The sequence below is a fragment of the Varroa destructor genome, unplaced genomic scaffold, assembly GCF_002443255.2.
Source record: "Varroa destructor unplaced genomic scaffold, Vdes_3.0 BEIS01000001.1, whole genome shotgun sequence".
Classification (NCBI taxonomy): Eukaryota; Metazoa; Arthropoda; class Arachnida; order Mesostigmata; family Varroidae; genus Varroa; species Varroa destructor.
Window position 1 is genome coordinate 62265542 of NW_019211454.1, and position 20784 is coordinate 62286325.

Genomic DNA, 20784 nt, shown 5'->3' on the forward strand with positions numbered 1-20784 from the left:
GCTAGCTTTTGAAAGTTCAGGCTGTAAAGTGAATAATAGAGTTTAAGATTAAAAAATATTCCACATCTGAACGTATCACAGAACAGTTTTGTTTGAAATCTTTCCAGAATTCGCCGGTTGGATACGTTATTTTTACTATAGCTACAGAGACTAAGATACCACACGCCACTTTGGCTGTGTTTTTGGGGCCTCGATCACCCAGGCAAGAATGGGAAAAATAATTAGGATAGCTAGCTCAATACTTTAAGTATTTTTTCTAAAAAAAAGTTTAATTCACATTTGTTTATGATTTATTACCTTAACATTCTATCCATATCTGTAAGTCGTAAATGAAGAGTCAACCAGTACTTTCAATGGGGTTTATGCCAACGGTAATGCACAAATGTCGTTTAGTATATCAGTCGTTTTGCAGCTTATTTTGTTTGACATTTACGATCAAATCAAAAAGATGTCCAACGTAAATTGATAAGTACAGTTCAGTTATATTCCTTTGTTTTGCATTGTTATAATTTTCAGGGCTCTTGCATCTGCCACTCGAATTGCATCCAAAATCTTAATATTTTCGTAACTGTGGGTAATCGGGATGAAATATTTCTCCGACAACTACGCGCTGTCGTCTCAGAATTTGTTGGATTAAACATGCCAATTTTGGCTCACACCCATATTGTCGTGGGTTAATTCAACATATCTGACTCGTTCAAATCACATCAGAGTTAATTACTACTATACCTACTCTATGCATACTACTATACTATACCTCTCTATGCACAAACGATTACCGTGTTGCAATAACCCTTTTGCAGCTATTCCGTTCCTCCATTGCAATGCTCTAACAGTTTTTGTGTTTTGCTGCTATGTTAATGGTATCTATGTGGTGTTATGTTCCATCTAGCATGAAGAGATGGAGAGTTACTCGACTGCGCTTTCGTTTACACTTTTCTGGTTTGAGTTTTTTTTGAGTTAAATATACGACGATCGCTAACCCAAATTACAGCTTGGCAAATAGTCAACGTACCGTTTCATAGGCCCAGATAAGCTGAGCAAGATATAATACTTCGGCTGAACCTTGCAATGGGGCTGGTCCTTAATGGTCTACCAAGGAGGTAATTTTACAAGTTTTTAAAACTTGTTCATACAGTAGACCGTTGAAAAAGCTTTTGAGTTCCTGTACCACTAATTCTGTTATATTGGTGCAGCCATATATAGTAATTTTGTTTTTCTTATTCAGTGGATCAATTACCTTGTCTCAGTTATGCTATTTCCTTGGTGGAATTGTGTTTCCCTTCTCTCTCACAGTGAGTAGTGAGGTCCAACATAAACTTTTTCGTAGTTATTTTACTGCATTGATTCCGCTACCCTGTACTCGTGATCCCATTATCTTGATGCAAAGCTAGCGAAGTTCGGGACACCATTTTAAATATATATCTAGTTTGCCGTCGTTCGACCATTGGAATGCTTTCATAATACCAATATTGTGTTGTTTTCAGCTCATTTTTCCGTTGCAAATAATCAGTTTACGATCGTCCACATCGATACGTTTTATAATTCCTTAATCATTTATGCAAAAAAATCAGCATTTTTCCTTTTATAAGAGTTCAAAAAATCTTAAAGCAAATTAATTCTTATTTTGTAGAATTTGAAAGAAAAAAATAGCCTTTTAATATAAACCTTTAGAAGACATTCAATGATTGTTGAACAAATCGCCTATAAAAACTAAACTTTATATGTTATGCCTTGTGAGAAGAACTTACCTATTGAAAAAATGCTCAACCTATGACGAAAAACTCTAATACGCGACTTAGCTCCAATAGCCCGTATAATCAAATCAAAGTGACTACTTGTAGGGCATTTTAATAGGGCGACTGGACAGAAAAATGCCTCTAATAATATCATATATGGATAAATAAATTCCGATGTTTGAGGTGTCGCTGTGGCCTTTAATCGTTATGATTGCGATTCATTATCTTACAAACGTTTGTAAGTCTAAACCTAAGTAGGTTATCTCAGTTGCGCAGGCATGTTCACATGCGGAAGAAATTCGTTATTTATTATAGAATTTTTTTCTTTCGACCGATTTATATTGGTCCCCATGCCGGCCAATTAGGTATTCGGTTTATTTACGTAAAATATGTTTTAAATAGTTTGTCGACAGATTCTTCTATATCTATCTATTCCTTTTTCACAACAAGTACCTCATTCGGACATTTTGCCGTCCTCAAATGTAAGCACATTTAGCACTGCTGGTGGAATTTACGACGACATTTCAAAAACCAACTTTTTTCATTTCACAAAAAATTCAGTGATAATGTTGCTTGAAAATTATCTGGCGCGTTTTGAAACATAAGTGTATGTTTTTCATTATTAGCCAAGTTCTGCGCTTAGGATTTACATATTACGCTTTAATCCGCAATTCAAACTTGGCACTAGAATCATAACCCTTTATACAGGTTTTTCGTTGTTTAGCGTAAACGACTTTCATATTATTATAACAGACATCTCAGTCAATATAATAAATGTCAAACATAAATTATCTGCACTATGATGCAAACGATTCTCGCGACTACGGCGTTGATAGATATTTGTTGTTGATTTTGCTAATCCTCTCGTTCATCAGTGATTGTCGCCATCGCTGAATCCCGCAGGATACTCATTGCTTCGACTAGAGTTCGCCATTCAGATGCTCTCAGTTGACTGAAAATTGTGCAGGACAATGAATGGTTACGGACTTTGCTTCTGTACCTCTAAGCTAAAGCAAATACCTTATTTTGATACAAATACCTAATATATTAGAAACTTCACGTCGATTAAATAAATAATCGAAATAAAAAATCGAATAAAGTAAAGATTACCTTCGTTATTATCAAAAAATTAGCCCACACTATAGGCACAGATAACTGAGAGTTAGAAAGGTGAAACATATCATGGGATATACAGGTTATCTCTCGATTATACAATCATGTAATTAACAGATAGAAAAATATCACGTTCAGGAATTCCTTTTTATTTCATTCATAAAATTAGTTCAGGAATGACTAGCAATCTGTCCTGAAAAATTAAAAAGCTAATTTATCTTTGAATTGATGAGCCACTTATAGTTAACTCCTACCTATTTTCTTTTGTGACAATCATATGCGAAGACACAATTTGAATTGTTAGACAAAGCAGACCTGCAGATGACAGAAGGATCAGCGGAGGGCTTTTGAGGTAGCGAGACTGGATTCGTATCGGCGGGAAGACACATTGGCATCATTAAGATGTCGGAGATATGTGAGCTTATACGAGATTCACGCCAACGTCTAGAATCAAAGAAACATCCTTATAAATACATATATATATATAAGATGTTGAGCCAGCTTATATATAAGTTGGCTTAACATCATTTATATACATATAAAAGTGTAATAAATTATATTATATTTTTTACTGAACACATTTTACGATATGGTTGAGCACTATCGTCGGTAGCGGCCACGTCATACATTTTTTTCTTAATTCTCTGTTTTAATTATATGGATTACGGTCATGACCTACAATTACAGATTCAAGTTTCTTTTACCTGGTAATCTGCTCAGAATAAACTTCACGAAATGTTCATTAGTCCTATGTTGAATTAAATTAAAAGTAAAATGCCTTAGCCTTAAAATCACACTGGAGATTACAAACGATGACAAACTTTTCAGCTGTCAACCGTCTTCAATGTATTGAATGGGTACGTTATTTCACTACATATATAAAATGTCCTTTCTTTTTAAACTAGCTGTGCTGGCAGCACATTTACGTAGCCCCTGCACCTTGCTTGTAGCAATTCTAGTTCGTCTCTATGTAGTGTAGCGGAGGGCTATCTTATGGATCGTTTCATGTTCAATTGCATATCCTAAGCCTTAAGTTTCTATTTGCCCATTCTATGCGAATGTTTCCTAAGAACTTTTTTTATTCAATAATGACTTACAACATTTACAGAACTCTTCAACTAGTAGCAGTAGTATTGCCTGATACTTCCTTTTTCAATTATCGCTAATTTGGTCAATGCAACATTGCGACAGAATATTATAATCGCAAAAGTTTTTGAGCTGTTTCAACGTTAATTAGAGGGTGCCCCCATATACTAAAAGCATGTATTTTCTATTAATTGATTTATTTCTTAAATGTTCATCAGGTCTGAATCGAAAATTTATTTGTATCGCATTTTTTCACAATCTTTGCGTGACGGTTGTTCTATGTGAGAAACGGCTTTAAGGAATAATACTTTTACAGTCAACATGCGCTCCTTTCCCCTTGTATAGGCACAAGAGCAAACGTTTTTCTGTCTCTGGGTTCTCCATAGGGAGAATCAAATTTTCAGGGTTGTTCGTCTTCAGCATTGATCTTATCTCCTCTTCTTAACAAGCAAACAAGAAGTTGCTTCCACATACCATTACACAGAGTATCACGCTTTTCTATTTCATTTCTAATTCAGGTGTTGGCTTTTACTAGGTAAGATCACTTACGACAAAGGTTCCAAATGAGCCAACACACGCCAATATGCTGTACGCTGTACGCAGCATTTCGTTGCATTATGTAAAACAACAGGCTAGCCGAACGAGAAGATCAGTAAAAGATAGAAATTTTGTCATCACAAGTTCTACAAAGATTGTTAGCCTTTCGTCTGACTGATTTGCACTCTTGGAAATTATTCGCATTAAAGGCGAAATGCTTGAAACTCAGCGACATTTGGATGCGTAAAAAGTCTTGTGTCAGATCTCTATTAACCTAGACAATGACGAGTTAGAAGAGCTGGAAGCGAGGTGGCAAAGCCACATAAATGTGCTCCTAGCACCACGTTGTACTTTCAAAGAGAAAAAAACAAGGATATAGATATAGCGCTACATTACACTCATTCAATGCATCAAAAGTGTAACGAATGACAGCCGTGAACTCCGTCATTTTCTGATTCAAATTGCTTGAAATATAGTATTGAATTTGAGTAACCTTTAAATTTTCTTTATATATTACGGGGTTTTACTTTAATTGGACGTAGTTTAAAGTATCGTTCGCAAGTAAGTAATGGACATTGCAAGATGACGTGCCATTGTTAGCCTACGAAAGAATTTGAGCGCGAAGGTGTTTATTATAGCCTTCTCAAAGTGTCTATGCTAAACTTAAAGAGTATACCTTAAGACACTGCCGTTTTCAACCGAGTTGGCTTTATCGATGAGAACCTTCAGTTGAGACCACATATCTAGGTACTCCAATAGACCAGGACAGCCCGCGTGAGACCCAAGATCTCCGTTGTCATGACTCCGTAATGTTGCTTCCACCGAGGTTCGGAGGGACTTCAACAGAGTTGCCCATCTGTTTGAAAGCTCTGGTAAAGGCACGCTACATCGCCTAAAATAGGATATTATTGTGAATTAGACTTTGCGGGATATCAGGATACCAATTTTTTGAATAGCAACAGTAGATTAGATGAATTGCTTCGTTTACCTTTTGTGGTCGCAGTTTGCATGTAAGATCTAATAATTTTTTTTGTACGTTCTATCTAATAACCTAAAACTAGATTTTATTCCTAAAATGCGATACAAGATTTAATGTCATTCATAAATAGATAGAGGTAACGCTTGTGCTAGAAGTTATAACTAGAAAAACAAAAGGCATCATTAACGCTGAGTCACTATAATAATCTTTTTTTAAAACCTAATTATCTTGGTGTTTGATCTGTCGCACAATTATTTTGTAGAAATGTACGTCTTCAGCAAAGGGATGCCTAGTCTCGCATAGGGTCGATACCGGATTATATAGTCGAATCCACAATTGTGGATTTTCCGTAGGAGTACATTTGTCTTGCTATTGTGATAACAAAACAGTTATCAGTACACAGTGAAAAATAGGCTTAAACTCCTTTTTATCGAACTTAAGTTACACGTGTCCTCCCTCTTCTTAGTGTTTCCGACTACCTGTCAAAATACCTTGAAAAATTTATAATATAAGTTGTCTAAGGTCAAGCTATCTATATGTTTTCTAAATATTTTCAATACCCATGACAAATACATGACAATAGTTTATTGACTTATATAAGAAGATTCGTATCAAACGCACGTTAAGCTGGATTAAAAAGGTTTAGCTCCAATGTAATACATGGCACTACTGCAGAAGTTACACGAACGAAATTTGCCAAACTCGGCTTAAAAACGCAGTGCACTGATTGTTGAAGCTTAAAGGAAAAAAATACGCCCCTTATACCTTTTATATTCATCATTCTTCCACCTTATAATTTAGTTTTTACATAACAAAGATGATTTTCTCGATTTGAGCAAAACCAGATCCCGGCTCTTTGGCATTTTGAAATCCTTCACATACAAACTGTACCAAAGTTGCACAAAAGTAGCAGTAAATCATCCTTTATCATTGTTGTCTTAGTTATATTATATCTTGCCACGATTGATAACAACAGAAAAAGGATATACATTAATAAGGAAAATTCTCGTCAACTTCTTATAACTTACAGATAATCAGACTTATCGTTCCGAAAGAGTGATATTATATACTGACTAGGACAATAACATAATAATAACAAAATAATTTAATAAAATGCCAGAAGAAGTAGAAGCTAAAATTAAGAAAAGATTTATTGAGTTTTTAGTTCTGAAACTTACGTTGTTATGCTGACATCTAACAGGTCTTCTAAAGACGAACTGCAATTCAAGGTAGTCTCTGGAGGATCTAGGTTAACCTGTGAGTCGGACATTGTACTTATGCAGGATCTGGTTAGAGACTGCGTACCAGTTTTCCTGCTCAACTCCACGAAGGACAAACAAGCGCTTGCTCGAGCCAACGTAGGCGAACTTTTTTTAGTGAGAGTCGATGTTTTAACATTAGCCGGGCGAGGGTGTTGGATACGGCCAGCGGCCGGCAAACTCGGCTGAGTTTTATGTCGAGCATCATCAATGGTCTCATTGAAGACAGCCGCCGCTAATTGATTTTCAGCCCACGGCACTAGCACGTCCTGTACAACAGTATAAAATTTGAGCATTTCATAAAACGTTTCCGACTACATCAAAATTCACGCGACGCGCAAAATGATATACTAAAATTAATTTTTAAAATAGAGTAGTAGTTAGCTGTGAAGCTGAAGTAAAACAAAACGATAAATTTCCGCAGATACCCTGGAAAACATATCGTTGTATACACTACTAGTTTCAATATTTATACTACAGTTTTGCAACACTCATTACCGCGTGCTGAGTTGTATTTAAGGTCATACATAGTTTCCCATACTCGAACAACTCGTTAGTGGCAATTTGTGTAATACGCCTAACCAGAGCTGAATAGGTGATGATCATATTAGAATCACCAATTAAGCTACTAGAGCGCCACGCTAAAAGGATGCTATGTGGATCGTGCTAGAACGGATTATAGCGTAGTAGTTCGTCATTATGATTCTAACACATGTCATCTATAGATGAAGAACGAACACGGAACGGATACATCTACTGGTTTTGTTCTCTACTGTGCAAATATTATAAGTTCGGCATTAGAGGCCCAACATTTTCAACTATTAGAACAGAAGTAGGATTGATGCGCACTTAGGGTTTTAACAAGTTGGCAACATTATCGCGCAGTAGATACTTTGCTGGACTGTAAAACAGCCCTCCGGAACGTACTTACAAGTTTTCGTAATGGCATTACGATCGTCTCGTTATTCTCGCTCTCCACAGGCGATTCTCTTTCTTCTGCTTGCTTCATCACCGGTGCCTGAGCCGTACAGACTGGAGTATCATCTTTTTTAGAAACTTTAGTTTTCTCCCTTTTGACATCGACATCAGCGACTGTAGCACCATGTCGGTGTTCAACCTTACTGGGACGTGTTACCTTTATACCCTATGAGAATATGGATCAAGAACGAACATACAAGCACCTATTACATTTGTAAACAGTTAAAATCTCCGTCAGCCGCAGAACATCATAAACAAGCCAATATATATACATGAAGGGTCACATTTATACACGTATCAAGAACTGATCTATACGGCATCATGCCATGTTCACTAATTCGGTGTGTTAGCTGCTAAATACTCATAGTGCTTTTTAAGTTTTCAGTACGCGGAAATAAAAGTGATCAAACATGAAACCCAGCTAACTTTTAACTACCCGCAGCACCGCCGCGATTTGTGCTAACAGCTCTATGCGTTGCTAAGGGAGCCTTTCCTGCTAGTCTAACATTACTACGTGAACTTTTCGGCATACCTAGAGGCTGTTCTGACTCGTTCAGACTTTGACCCGTGCAAAAACTGAACACTTCTTAGTAGTAGAGGCACTCAGTTTCTGCATGGATCAAAAATACAAACAAACAGAACCGATATGAAAAAGCACTTAAATGCATGCTAGTTGATAGAGGCTACTCGTTATTAAGAACTGACTTTTTCTTAAACAAATGTTTTAACTGTTCCTACATGATTTCAATAATAATCGTGTTATGTTTATTGCTAACAGAAATGTCAACACTTTTTCAAGAGCAAATGCAACAGGATACGGATGTTGATTCAACATTAATTAAGAGGTTTATTTTTGAAAAAAACATTAACAGAAAATAGGTACTTAAATCCACACTGTGCAGCATGCAGAATAATGAAGAGATGACAATAATAATTTTTTAGGTATATTCCTTGGTTTGGACAACCACTGAAATCAATTAATACTGTTTTATGGAGAAGACCTAGACAGTATAAAATTAAAACTAACAGCATCAACGCGTCAATCTCAGTCGGATTCCGGATTAGACGCCACTATAGGGCTCCGACTGGATCGTACCATCGAAAAAATACGCACTAATCACAAGGAATATTCTAATTCCGGCTCATTTAACCTATTTATCTGGCAAGCTATATCTAACGCGAATGTTCCTTTTGAATTCACACAGAACCAAACAAGTCTTACCACTAAGTTACTATTATGAGGCTTTTTTTGAAATCGATGCGATTTTGCTGATGGACATCTCTTCCGAACGGTTCGAGTGCTGCTCGTTGCATTGACGTCGGAACAAGGGTTCCCCTGCAAAACGGATGTTGAGGGTAGCATCTCCATACTATCCGTCTTCTCGTCCGAATCAAGATCTTTCACGAGTCGACGCGACACCAGTGTTCTATCTAAGCTTTCTTCTTCGCGTTCATTACCCGCATTGTGGGTGTCCCGACTGAAGCTAAGTGAGCCCGTATGTTCGGGTGAAGACATCGAAGCCGTGTCAGTAACCGCTTCCCGTAACAAATCTTGCGACGAAGTAGGGAATAGTTTAAGTTGAGGTAAGGTCCTCGACACAGCCGCCATCGTAAATTTTGTTTTGGCGGCCGTAAGGTTTTTTGGTGTATTTCGTCGCGCATAAGACTCATCGTTCGAAGAAATTCTGATAGTCTCAGAATCGGTAGAATCTGATGTGCTGCATGCCGTCCGACGAGCTGAAAAAGACACACAAAATCCCTCCTCTAAAAATAAAGAACCTTCTTGGATTGAGTTTGAAATTGAAATAGGGATTCTTTTAGATATTTTAGATATCTTTTTATACTTTTAGATATCTTTTGGCGCATTTTTAACCAAAGCAGTGCTTAAATGTTTAGATAATACACTTTTTAAAATAGAACTTCAATTTTCGCTTATGAAATGTTTCTTTGTGACTACTGTGAACTTTATATATTAATTACATAATCTAACATATGTTAAAAACTGCAATTTAATTAATTTAAGAGGAACGAATGCAATTACACAAAAAAATAATTTTTTAAAGCAATTTAGAAATCTTCCAATAGGCTACAAGAATCTTGTGAGTACCTTGAAAAGTGCCATTCAAGTCAGGTCGGCTACCGCCAGGCAGCAGACGGTCAGCTAGGGCGGCCTTCTCCTCAGAAATTATAGAGCCGACGATAATCGGAGAATCGACATCTTGATATAAAGTGCGTTTCCGCTGGTAAAAACCGTCACGCTGCTATACGCAACCAACAAACAATAAGACTAAGTCTTCCATATATAACGAGATTCGTTTTAATAAGAAAGGCGTTATCAAACACTACCAGGTGCGCTTCGTTACCTTATAAATAATGTTCTATTATCATTTTCATTTCATTAAAATAAATTTTATATAATCAATGAATTTTATGCAAAAAGATCATTCACGTTAATGTTTATTTGTTGTTTTTAGTTTTCTTGCTTTTAGAATAAATGTATTATTATATAGAAAAAGAAAAACGGACACTTGTCCTTGCGATGGACAAAGCGTTTGCCAGTTTATAATAGGTAGCGACATACAGTTTACCAGATTTACATATATATATATATCTGTAGTTTGTCATGCATATGGCATAGAGAGGCTATAACTTCAGGAAGTACCGGTAGTTGTGTAGAGCTCTACGGTCACATATTTGTAACAAAGGAAACCTGTATTGTAGACTGTTGTACGTTCTAGGTATACTTGAGTAAAGTACACTTTGAAATCTGTTGCAATGCTAAGTGGATCGCTTGATGGTCTAGAAAGCTAAGTTTCTGGCCGTAAAAAATTAGAACATGCAGGTTCGAGGAGTACATATTGGGTATTCAATAAACGTTTTTCAAGCTTGACGGCCTTAAAGTCATACGTTTCGGGTAACATGAATCACATCGGCTCGGCATTGAAAGCTGAGGTTTGTTAGTAGTGAATGGTCTATGTTTGGAATGCCTTTAGTCTGTCTTAAGATAGAATGCCTTAAAGAAAAGTAAAATTTCCACAGAAATTCGCTATATTTTTAGGGTTTTGATATGACAACGGTACAAATGCTATCAAAGCTCATAAAGAATTATCCTGCTTATAGCCAATATGCGTTATCAGAAGAAATGACCCAAAGATGGCCTTGTCACTTTTATTCTGGATAGTTTGATGTGAAAGGTAACCCTTGTATCAGTTCCAATAAGTTGGCAAATTTATTGAAAAAAATGAGCAAAACCGACACATGAGTAGACATAACATCACTTAGGAATTAAACAGCTACCGTCGTTTGAATCATTTGAAGAAAGCTAGCTAGAAGAAGCTTGACGTTAGGGAGCTAATTGAATACGTATTGCGAAATTCTACAGACAGGCAACGAAATCGAGCCATTTCTAAAGCAGTTGATCACGAGTGGCAAAAGATGATCAAATACGGTAATAATGTGCAAAAAATTGTGACCAAAACTAGGAGAAGTTCTACAGTCCAAGGGAAAATTTAGGTTGACGCCGAAGAAAATGAGACTTCAGATTTTTTGGGATCTGAGAGGAATTATGCACTATAGGCCACTGCGGTGGCAAGACGACAGATCTAAATCCCTACCCTTAACCAATAGCACAATTACAACAAGCTAGTGAAAAAAAATTCGCTGTAACCAGTATAGAAAAGATGTTAGATCCCGTAGATCTTCAGTTATCTGACAAAAAATGAAAGACCTTGTATAGGAAACTTCATGCACACCATAGTCCATACCATATGACTAAACGGTCATCTGTTTCGGGCTCTGCAACGTTTTAATGGTTAATAGTAGTCTCAATGGAGAGATGCAAAACTTACTTACCACAATTTTTTATCCAGAAACTACAGAAGTTCAACAGCGATGGGTTTATGGCATTACCAGAAAAATGACAAAGTCATCCACTAAAATACCGAATATTTAGTTTAGTAATATTGTTTTAAAGTATAACGAATATTTACTTCAATTTCGGTCTAAAAACCGTGAATACTTTTTCGAGCATCCAGCATATACATACACTAGTGCACAATTTTATTTTTCCTGCAATTTCGGCTCTATTTAAACTCAACTGACCTGAAGAGCTCTTGATTCAGTTTTAAGTTTATTTCAAATATGACTTTAAAAAAACACTAATTCTGAAGACCGATGTAGGTTTTGAGGGGGCATTTTTTTCAAAGCTTATGCCTGGTATCTAACATTGGATATATTTCTCTCTATGTTTTACGAAAGCTAATAGACATCTGATAAAAGCGGTGTTTGCCAAGCTTATCTCCGCTTTTCAAGCAAAACATCAAAAACATGTAGTGCATGTTCAAGTCTCGTCGACACCAAAAGCCATCTTCAATGGCCCTTGGCAACACTTGTACAGTACAAATATGCGCGAACTTATTCATTTTTGCAGCGCATCAGCCTTACGTTCCATTTCATTAGCATCTTAGGCGATTCTCAACTGTCATATGCTTACCAGCGCATTTCGGGCACAATAAGAGTATTCTTCCTCGTGACAATTTCCCCTGGAATTCTTCTTCTAGGGTGAATTGTTCATTCCCTCTTTTATCCCAGGCGTTAACTGTTCTACAGAATATGCCATCATCGACCGACACGACCTTTTGTTTATATTCATAACTTCAACCTAGTCGCTAGAGAATGTAACTTTTAGCATAACCTTGTTGTCATATATTCGGAAACAAAAACACTGCAGAAACTTATATATCCCAAGCAATGTCAATATAAACGCTGAGTATACTCATTAATCGTTCTTGAAACTTAGTACCAAGAAATAAAATCAGTGCATATAGGTCTTCCTAGATTAAGTTTACATTTCTGAGCTGCCAATAAGTAGCTCATAAACCTGTCAGTTGCTATTAGTTTTAGTTCACTAAACGCAGATTCACGGACAAAGCGTTTCTGGGGGGTTACAAGAGAGACAGGCTAATCCAAAGAGTTTTCCTTTAAATACCGTTACCCGGAACGGAAACACCAGAAAATATATAAACAACACAAGGCTGATACGTGACCTGACCCAGTTGATTTGCTGGGTGCTGTGCAGTGGCAAATGCAGTCGAGTTCAAACTTGGGCCACGGCTTCACTAGTGTTAAGATCTCTTAGTTATCGAGTTATGATAAATAGATAAGTGCTGGTATTCCATAAGAGCTGATGCTGCTCTTTCAGGTAAGATTCTTAGTACAACAAAAATGTTAAAAACAGTAGTAAGACATCAGTGGGACCGATACGTAGAAATTTGTGTACAAAGCCAAACACTATCTTTTTTTATATATATTGGGTACGATATGTATGCGCTTATGCATGTTTTTTTAATGCGAAAATTAAAAAATAAGATTTAAACGAACTCATCGACAGAATTTGAACAGGTAACAAACATAAAAATCTTAGCTAATGGATAATTGAAAACAAACTGCTTCGAAATGTGTTTTCCACACTGGAATAGAACTTCAGGAGCGCACCTGCATATCAGATCGAGGTCAGCCGTACATGAATACTGTTCGTCGAAAACAGTGAAATGAAGCGACCCAAAATGAAGATGGTAGTTACTCAACCCAAAAATGGCTGGGAAAAGGAATGCAATTGAATATGTTGGAAATTCCTCTCAGTTGCTTTGAATGACAATATAATATGCCAGTTAGGTGGGATATCATCACGAGATAGCCAATGGTAGCACTAAAGGTGGTTAATTTTGCCACTGGATTGTTATGGAAGGCGTTTTGGTTGCTGAATGCACCGTCGCGAAAGCTAAGTGTTTATAAGCAACGTCCACGAGCAAGCAGAGGCCACGAGGAAAAATGTGAAGAAGCAAAACCAACAACAGAAAACTTTAGCTAAATGTATTAGTTTAAAAGTTCGAAAATTCTAAGATGCGGAAAGGTTCTTATTAAGCCTTTATTGGAGGAAGACTTTGATTATAGGTCTTACATGGTAGCATCAGCAAGAGCTGAGATATAAAACCCTTAAAAGACTGCTCTTCAAATACCTCGGAAATCAACTAGATCTCAACAAGTGTCATGGTAACGACCGGCACAAAACAGCATAACAGAACTTACAAGTGACGTTGATGAGGCTACGGTCGAACAGGATATGTCATGGTACCTCTCATTGGAACATAAAGGTCACACAGATTATTCGGCAGTACTGGTAGATTGCCAAGTCTTTAAAGATGGAAGATTTTATGAACTTATTGTATCGTTTTAAGCATCGGAAACATTTCTCAAAATGGGGGTTCTTTTCTTTGATATTGGTGGCGTTCGTCTAAGTCTGGGCATAAATACCCCACAACACTTTAGCTTTTCGCAATACTCATACGACGGAACACGGTGGATTAGACTGGATGAGGGAACTATTATCTCGATCACACTTACGTCCATCGTAGAAAAATGGTAGAATGAGGTCTGAAAATAGAGCCGTATAAATCAAAACATATGTCCAATGCTAAGAAAGGTCAAACTAAATCTTACTGTTTAGGAAGACTACTCGAATCAAGTGAATCGAGAATAATATTGGTGTCTTGTATCGACATGGCGGAACGTGTTGCGATTCAATCTAAAAGATTAAAGCAAGGTAAGTGAGCAACTAAGGAACATATGTGAGTTCACTAAGACTTTCTGTCTGTGCAGATCTTACATAGGTATTTGACTCGTTTGGATGGGCCTCGCATATAACAAAAGCAACCATAATCTCCAAAATTGAATGAATGTCAGAATTTACGAGCGATCTCACAAGTAAGGGACTAACAGATTCGTGCTCATATACTCCCAATTTGGTAAAATATCTTTCTCTATTGAGTATTATTTCTGCGAACTTTATTTTCAATGGGTCTGAGGTCTCCCGAAATTTATGAAGTGTTTCTGCTGATAGGCGTCTAAGCGACTTAATTATATGCAGGCACTTAGTAGCTTAGATTGGGTAAAAGTCAAATAGAAAAGCAGAGATTGCGCTAAGTAACTGCCGGCTTCGAGCAGAGGATTTCATCTACTCATCGTGAATTTACAGGCAGAATAACGAAAAAGGATTAAGACGTCGTGGCTTGTCATTTTGAGCAACATGTTGACGGAATTCAATGGATTCATTTTACAGATAGGCCTTTGCGCACGGCACAAGCAAAAGGGTGTGTGTACCGCTAAACGATTGTTAGAGAATAGTTGGAATCGAAAATAATTGTACAACTGCTAAACAAGGTTCCATTTACAAAACTTGGCTAAGCAAAATTTGCCAACCAACTGAAAGACCGACTACAAACATCACTTAGGCAATAGTCTTGTCATAGAGCCTAGTTAAGCGACCTGCACTACTATGGGAATGGATAAGCTGATAAACATGCCAAATGCGGTACTCAAAAAACGAAGTGCACGCAGAAGTGATAATTTCGATGAAATCAGCGCACTAGTGGGTGAGGAACCGTCCTATTAATACGTATTACGAGAGAGATCGCAGTCGAGAAACGAAATTCAAATGGGTGTTAATGGGTGTAGTGATGTGCGCACATAAACATGACAATTCGGCAAATACAATCAATCGATTAGGAGGCAGAAAGACATTTGCAAATACGTTTTTTCATATAAGTGCTATAGCAAATAGCATGTATAATGATCTCAAGCATAGCGGAGACGTGAAGAAATTTTGAGACACAAAAACTGAATCGGAAGAAAGATGTGAGAATTAGGGCAACGGTGGATTCTAAGCTGAGTGACAGGCTTTAACCAAGCGTCTGTATGTTCATAGATATGTACGCATGAAAGGGCGGGCAAATATGTATGCTGCACGATCTGTTAAAGGTCAATGAGTGTAAGATCTCTGATGAAATAAAATCTCTTTACCTGAATATATAAATATATATATAATAAAAAAATATGGTAAGAGGCAAGGTAGCGTCACAACAGTAAAGCCTTATAAAAGCAGATATCTTAGCGCATTTAAAAGCAATATTCTATGGTTACTGTGTAAACATATTAATTAATATCACATGAGATAAAAGTAATAAGTAAACTTCAGTCGACTATCGATATTAAAAGATTCCAGTTCTAGCGAAAAATGACATGCTTCCGCCAATTACGTACCTTCGTTGACTCTTGTGTTAAAGGCGTCGAAAACGATACATGTCGATTCTGGAGACTGCCTTTCTGAAATCGTGTACACAAGGCGATTTCCAGTGGTTGTCATACACATATAATTAAATACGGTTTATTCGTGGATAATTCCGAGTAGAGGACAAAGATTTAATATTTCAGAATATTAAACCAATGTATATATGTTAAATTTATATATGAATACTCTCTGATAGAGCATTCGTTTTTGCATGCCTTAACTAGGAATTATATTTGCCACTTTCCTTGCTTGGTTCTCTGCATAATGTGCATACGCCAATCATCAAGGTTTGCTGCAGTATTTAGAGTTCTACGTTATAAAGTAACCTTTTGCACCAATTTAATGCAGCTAATCAGGTTGCTATCATATTTGATAGGATTCGAGAGCTTAAAAAGAATAAATAAGAAGAACTTGTCGTCTCATCTTATCGTACTCACTGTTACAGCGGGACCTTCCTCGGGGGAAAATGATTCCGACGCTTTTTTTATCAATTCGTTCCCACGCGGTGACGTTCGCTTTTTTACTGGACTAGCTTCGACGCTAGTGTCAGAATTACTAGAAGATGTATGTCTTTCGCTGCTAATTTCTTCGATGCCCGGTTCGTAACTACTATCGCTACCTGAGTCGTTGATCCTTATCCTACTTGTACACGACGTTGTATCATTTTGACCTTCACTGTTGTCCGCTTGTTCAACGTCGTCATCAAACTGGTCCAATAGACTTTTCTTTTCAGATGGTTTGGACATCAGTTTTCTTGCCATTTTCCTGTTTAAGTAAATTGATGACGTATTTAACCGTGAAAGTCGCTGCTCGCCCTTCTTTACATAATGACGGGGGAAGAAGTATTACTATGATTAACTTCAATACAAAAAGGCAGGTTCTAGTAAAATATCGCTCCAGCGGAGCCAACCTTCATATCTTCTAATTACTTAAGTTCACTGGCATTCCACGCCAGCACCAGAAGTGGTGGCACCAGTAGCATCAAACAGAGAAAAATACCTGCAGTTAATAAAACAGCTAAATAGAGCAGCCTTAAGGGACTTGAGCTCTGGAACACGTAGTGGCCTAAGTTTGAACATTGGAACATAAAATAAACGAAGTATTCTGCACGAAAACAGAGGCCGAAGGTCGTCTCCATCAGATAATAGATGACAGTTCTGCGCCCAAAGCGACAGAAACGCGCCAATTATGAAGGTAGACACAAAATGGGCTATGTTTGCAGTTTTATGACCGAATAATTTACGAAGAATTCAGTTCGTACCGTTTATTTGCGAAGTAACCCGGTGGCTTGATTAAAAGCATCTCCATTTCTGTGTCCTTGAGGCCATAGCGCTCGATCGAAGGCTCAATAACTTTGCGCCAACGTTCGTGCAGTGACTGATAACGAAATCCGCCAAAGTTATACTGTAATCAGAAATGTACCAAAAATCAAGATGGTGTGTTTGAAAAGACGACTAGGCAAGAAGTGGCAAAAACAAGACAAAAATAAAAGTGACACTAACTAAAATTTATGTAAATAAAAAGTGAGACAGTCACACTCTAATGGGAATTCATATATATATATATATATATATATATATATATATATGGCATGGTTTATATATAGCAACAAAATGCAATGACTTTATCTAGATAAAAGAATCATTGCCCCACATAAACACGTAAACACAAATATGTTTTTTCCATGTATACAGCCCAAATCCCACTTGTTGCACACCATATTGTTAGACAACGTGGGTAAGCTAATTTACCTTTTCAACATAGAAATCTCAACAGGATTACCAATAACGGGATTATAAGGCATTAATAGTTTGCCTACCTTACGGCTGTGTTGCAAACGTTTCCAAACCTGGTACCCTTTAAGATGAGTAATATCTTTCGTTTTCAAAAGGTATTGAATGATAAGATAATCGTCCCTTGCCGTAAAGCCTTTGCGAGTTCCTTTAGGCGCAGCGGGAGGCCAATCACTTCCATAATCGAAGTCATCCTAACGGAATTCACAGTAAAATCTATAATTAGTAACAGATACTGTAATGTATACATTAAGATTTATTAATTTTTGTATCTGTTAGGAAATCAAAGCAGGCTTACCTCATCTTGATTTGCCATGACACCATAGGCGAGCTCCTGCTTTACCTTAAAAAGAGCTAAAAAATTGATTATTTTATACTACAATAAATCTGCATTTGAATCCCCACCGAAAAATGCTTGCTCCAATTATATTTACAAGCACCGGTGTTGTGGGACATAGATTCTATGTTATTCTGAACTGAATGCAAATTGTCAGCACACGGTGCAGCAGTCCGTTTCTCGCACCGCTGTTTTACGCTCCTCTAATTTTGTCCAATATATATATATATATATATATATATATATATATATATATATATATATATATATATATTTAAAACATCATGGCTGTACGCTGTTGTCTCTGTGCGGTGCACAAGTCGCCTATTAGCCCTCATTTAGTCTTAGAAGTAACACATACTAAACGGATAAGTAATACTTCGACACATAAGGTGTAGAGGGAGGGCACTATCAACTCAACTTCACAGTACTGCCATGCATCGTCGCCGCCTGCTGAAATATTCATACAACATAAATGGTCGGTTTCCGCATGTGTCCTATATTTTTACAAGTATGTCAATATCAGCACAGTCTAAAACTTATAAGAATATTCGAATTACTATATGAAGTCGAATGTAATCTTTTTGCGCTCATCAGGTGTGCAACTACTATGCTGGGGATTCACAGTTCTTTACGAAATTAAAGCTAACTTGCACCATACTACAAACCCTGGAGGTAGTTAAGCTGAATGGCCAATAGTGACCATGGAACGCAGTTGTTCGGCGATTCTCTAACCAGAATCTTGAATTAACATTGACATGCTCATGGTTAGTTTCATGCAGCCGTTGGATTCACTTAGCTTTGTTCAATTAAAAACGAAAGTAAATCATAATTACATCAACGTAGGTTTTCTTTTACGCACGTTGTATATGAGTTCATACACTTCGACACAACTACAGTTACGCACGGCTATAGGACCACTCAGAAAGGAATATAAAAAAAATAACGAGGTGAGGTTAATAACTCGAATGGACCGCCTCACTCTCTGACGGTTTCTCTCTTTTTATCAAAACATATCATCAATGAAGAGGACTGCCTAATCAATCGTATTACTATGCTATATGACACGCAGTTTATCTGGTCATACAGATCATAATCTATCTATCTAAAAATAATAATTGAGTCCGTTGTAATCTCAACTTGGGCTTTACTTTGTGCCCATTTGTTAATTATTAGAGCCTTCTCGTCACTGTTTCGGTAGTGTGAATTCAGGAATCGGGTCTACTCAGGTGTAATTAGCTTGTGTATTATTAACGACTTGTAGCGCATGCATATAATTTATTTACGTTTTCTGAGTTATATGACGCAACTGTATCGCATTCTAGATGATATTCTCGAATGTAGGAGTATATAGTGTAAAATCGTGTACTGTTCAGTGATTTAGTACTTTTTTTAACTGTAACGAAAATAGGATTTTAGAAAGTTGCTTACGGATGAAGGATTCTACCCGGCATACGGTCATCGCTGTATGGTTGGAACACATAAGTGCCTTTAATTAGTAAGCTGTAATATATATAACTGTTGACAATTGCTATTCTGGTCGTAACTGCTGATTTATGTATCAAGTTAGGTAGAAGTATCTAATTTCGCACTCGAATACGACAAAAAACGCTCCTCTATATTTATTGTTATGTAATTTAATCCATTCTAGCTTAATACGCAATTAGGGGGCATTTTACGAGTAGACAAGGTTTTGCGTAAGTTTATAATATAAGTTTGTCTCCGCTAGAACGCAAGCAATTGACCAGGTTTTTGTAGACAACAAAACTAACGTCGAATTTAGACTCTAAAGAGGAGAGGAATTTAGAAATCCGCAATGCAAAAGTATAGATAAAAGTATTTCAACTATATATAACCTTTAACAATCAGCCACTTATAGGTGAAGGCAATAAACAACAGCGAACATTACTTATTAGGAAAATACACACAATTCAATAAGGACGCACTCTGCTTAACGACACACACCCTTCTTGATTTAGCTCTTCACACATTCGGCTGTTATGTCATTTTTTTATGTCATGCATATATATATATATATATATATATATATATATAGACAAACACAAGAAAACGAAAATCATTCGAACGGGAAAGGCATTACAGAATAGAGCCTTCTGTTGCGCCACAAACGCACACATAGACATTGAGTTTTACTAATCTAACCATGGAAAATTAATTTATATCACTCTGATATACAATAAATATAAAAATTGTATACACTGTACGTTTTAAAAACACAACACAACTTTGTCGGACTCTGGACTTCACTTTTGAGTGTGCGACTATAGAGCGTGGAAATTTTCGAGCAGAATATTTTTCTGCATTTCTTAGTTTTAACCTTATTCGAGCATTGGGAGTAGCTAATAGGTGTCCAATAGATATCAGCAGGTGATATAAAGGTATTCTATTCGTTGAACGTTAATATTTGGTGCTGTCCATATTCAGTACTCTGATTTTTAACCTAGGAAGCCACTAGCTTTTCTACAGTTTTGCCTTACATCATAAATGCACTCGAACGAGCTTAAGCTTAAGAATAACAAACACAATACTATTAAAAAAAAATCAGAACTTTTAAGCTAATAAGTTAAATCAGTCTATACATAAGTTGCTAGAATAAGCAGATTATATAACAAGGCTTGAGTCCAATGCAAACTCTGAGGACACGCATTCAACGACCAATCAACAAAAAGCGTAATGATCAAACAGAACGTACCGGTTATTAGGGGAATAAGCTTCTAAACATACAAAAAACAGATTCAGTAATTTTATGTCAAACACACACCATTATTACGTTGCGCTGTTCACTTATACACATATAAATACTGTCGCAAACATCAA

The 20784-nt window shown here is 36.8% G+C and overlaps 1 protein-coding gene across 1 annotated transcript; it reads right to left on the bottom strand.

Annotated features, from left to right (window-relative positions):
• Window positions 1-345: 345 nt before the first annotated feature.
• On the bottom strand, window positions 346-18636 carry LOC111245816 (uncharacterized). The gene is made up of 13 exons (XM_022794691.2): window positions 18615-18636; window positions 17908-17963; window positions 17636-17803; window positions 17078-17220; window positions 16254-16581; window positions 15789-15851; window positions 9799-9952; window positions 8914-9428; window positions 7645-7857; window positions 6633-6982; window positions 5152-5367; window positions 3168-3296; window positions 346-2691 (listed from the first exon to the last, which is right to left on the bottom strand). Exons 2-13 carry the CDS (start codon window positions 17923-17925, stop codon window positions 2595-2597), a joined length of 2394 nt encoding a protein of 797 aa, XP_022650426.1. The 5' UTR covers window positions 17926-17963; window positions 18615-18636; the 3' UTR covers window positions 346-2594.
• Window positions 18637-20784: the final 2148 nt, after the last annotated feature.

Excerpts from the sequence above, each read along its gene's own strand:
- LOC111245816 (XM_022794691.2), bottom strand. Across the intron at positions 15,852-16,253 it reads AGGAAGGTCCCGCTGTAACA|AAAGGCAGTCTCCAGAATCG; the intron begins GTGAGTACGATA and ends ACACGATTTCAG. Across the intron at positions 7,858-8,913 it reads CTCATAATAGTAACTTAGTG|GGTATAAAGGTAACACGTCC; the intron begins GTAAGACTTGTT and ends ATATTCTCATAG.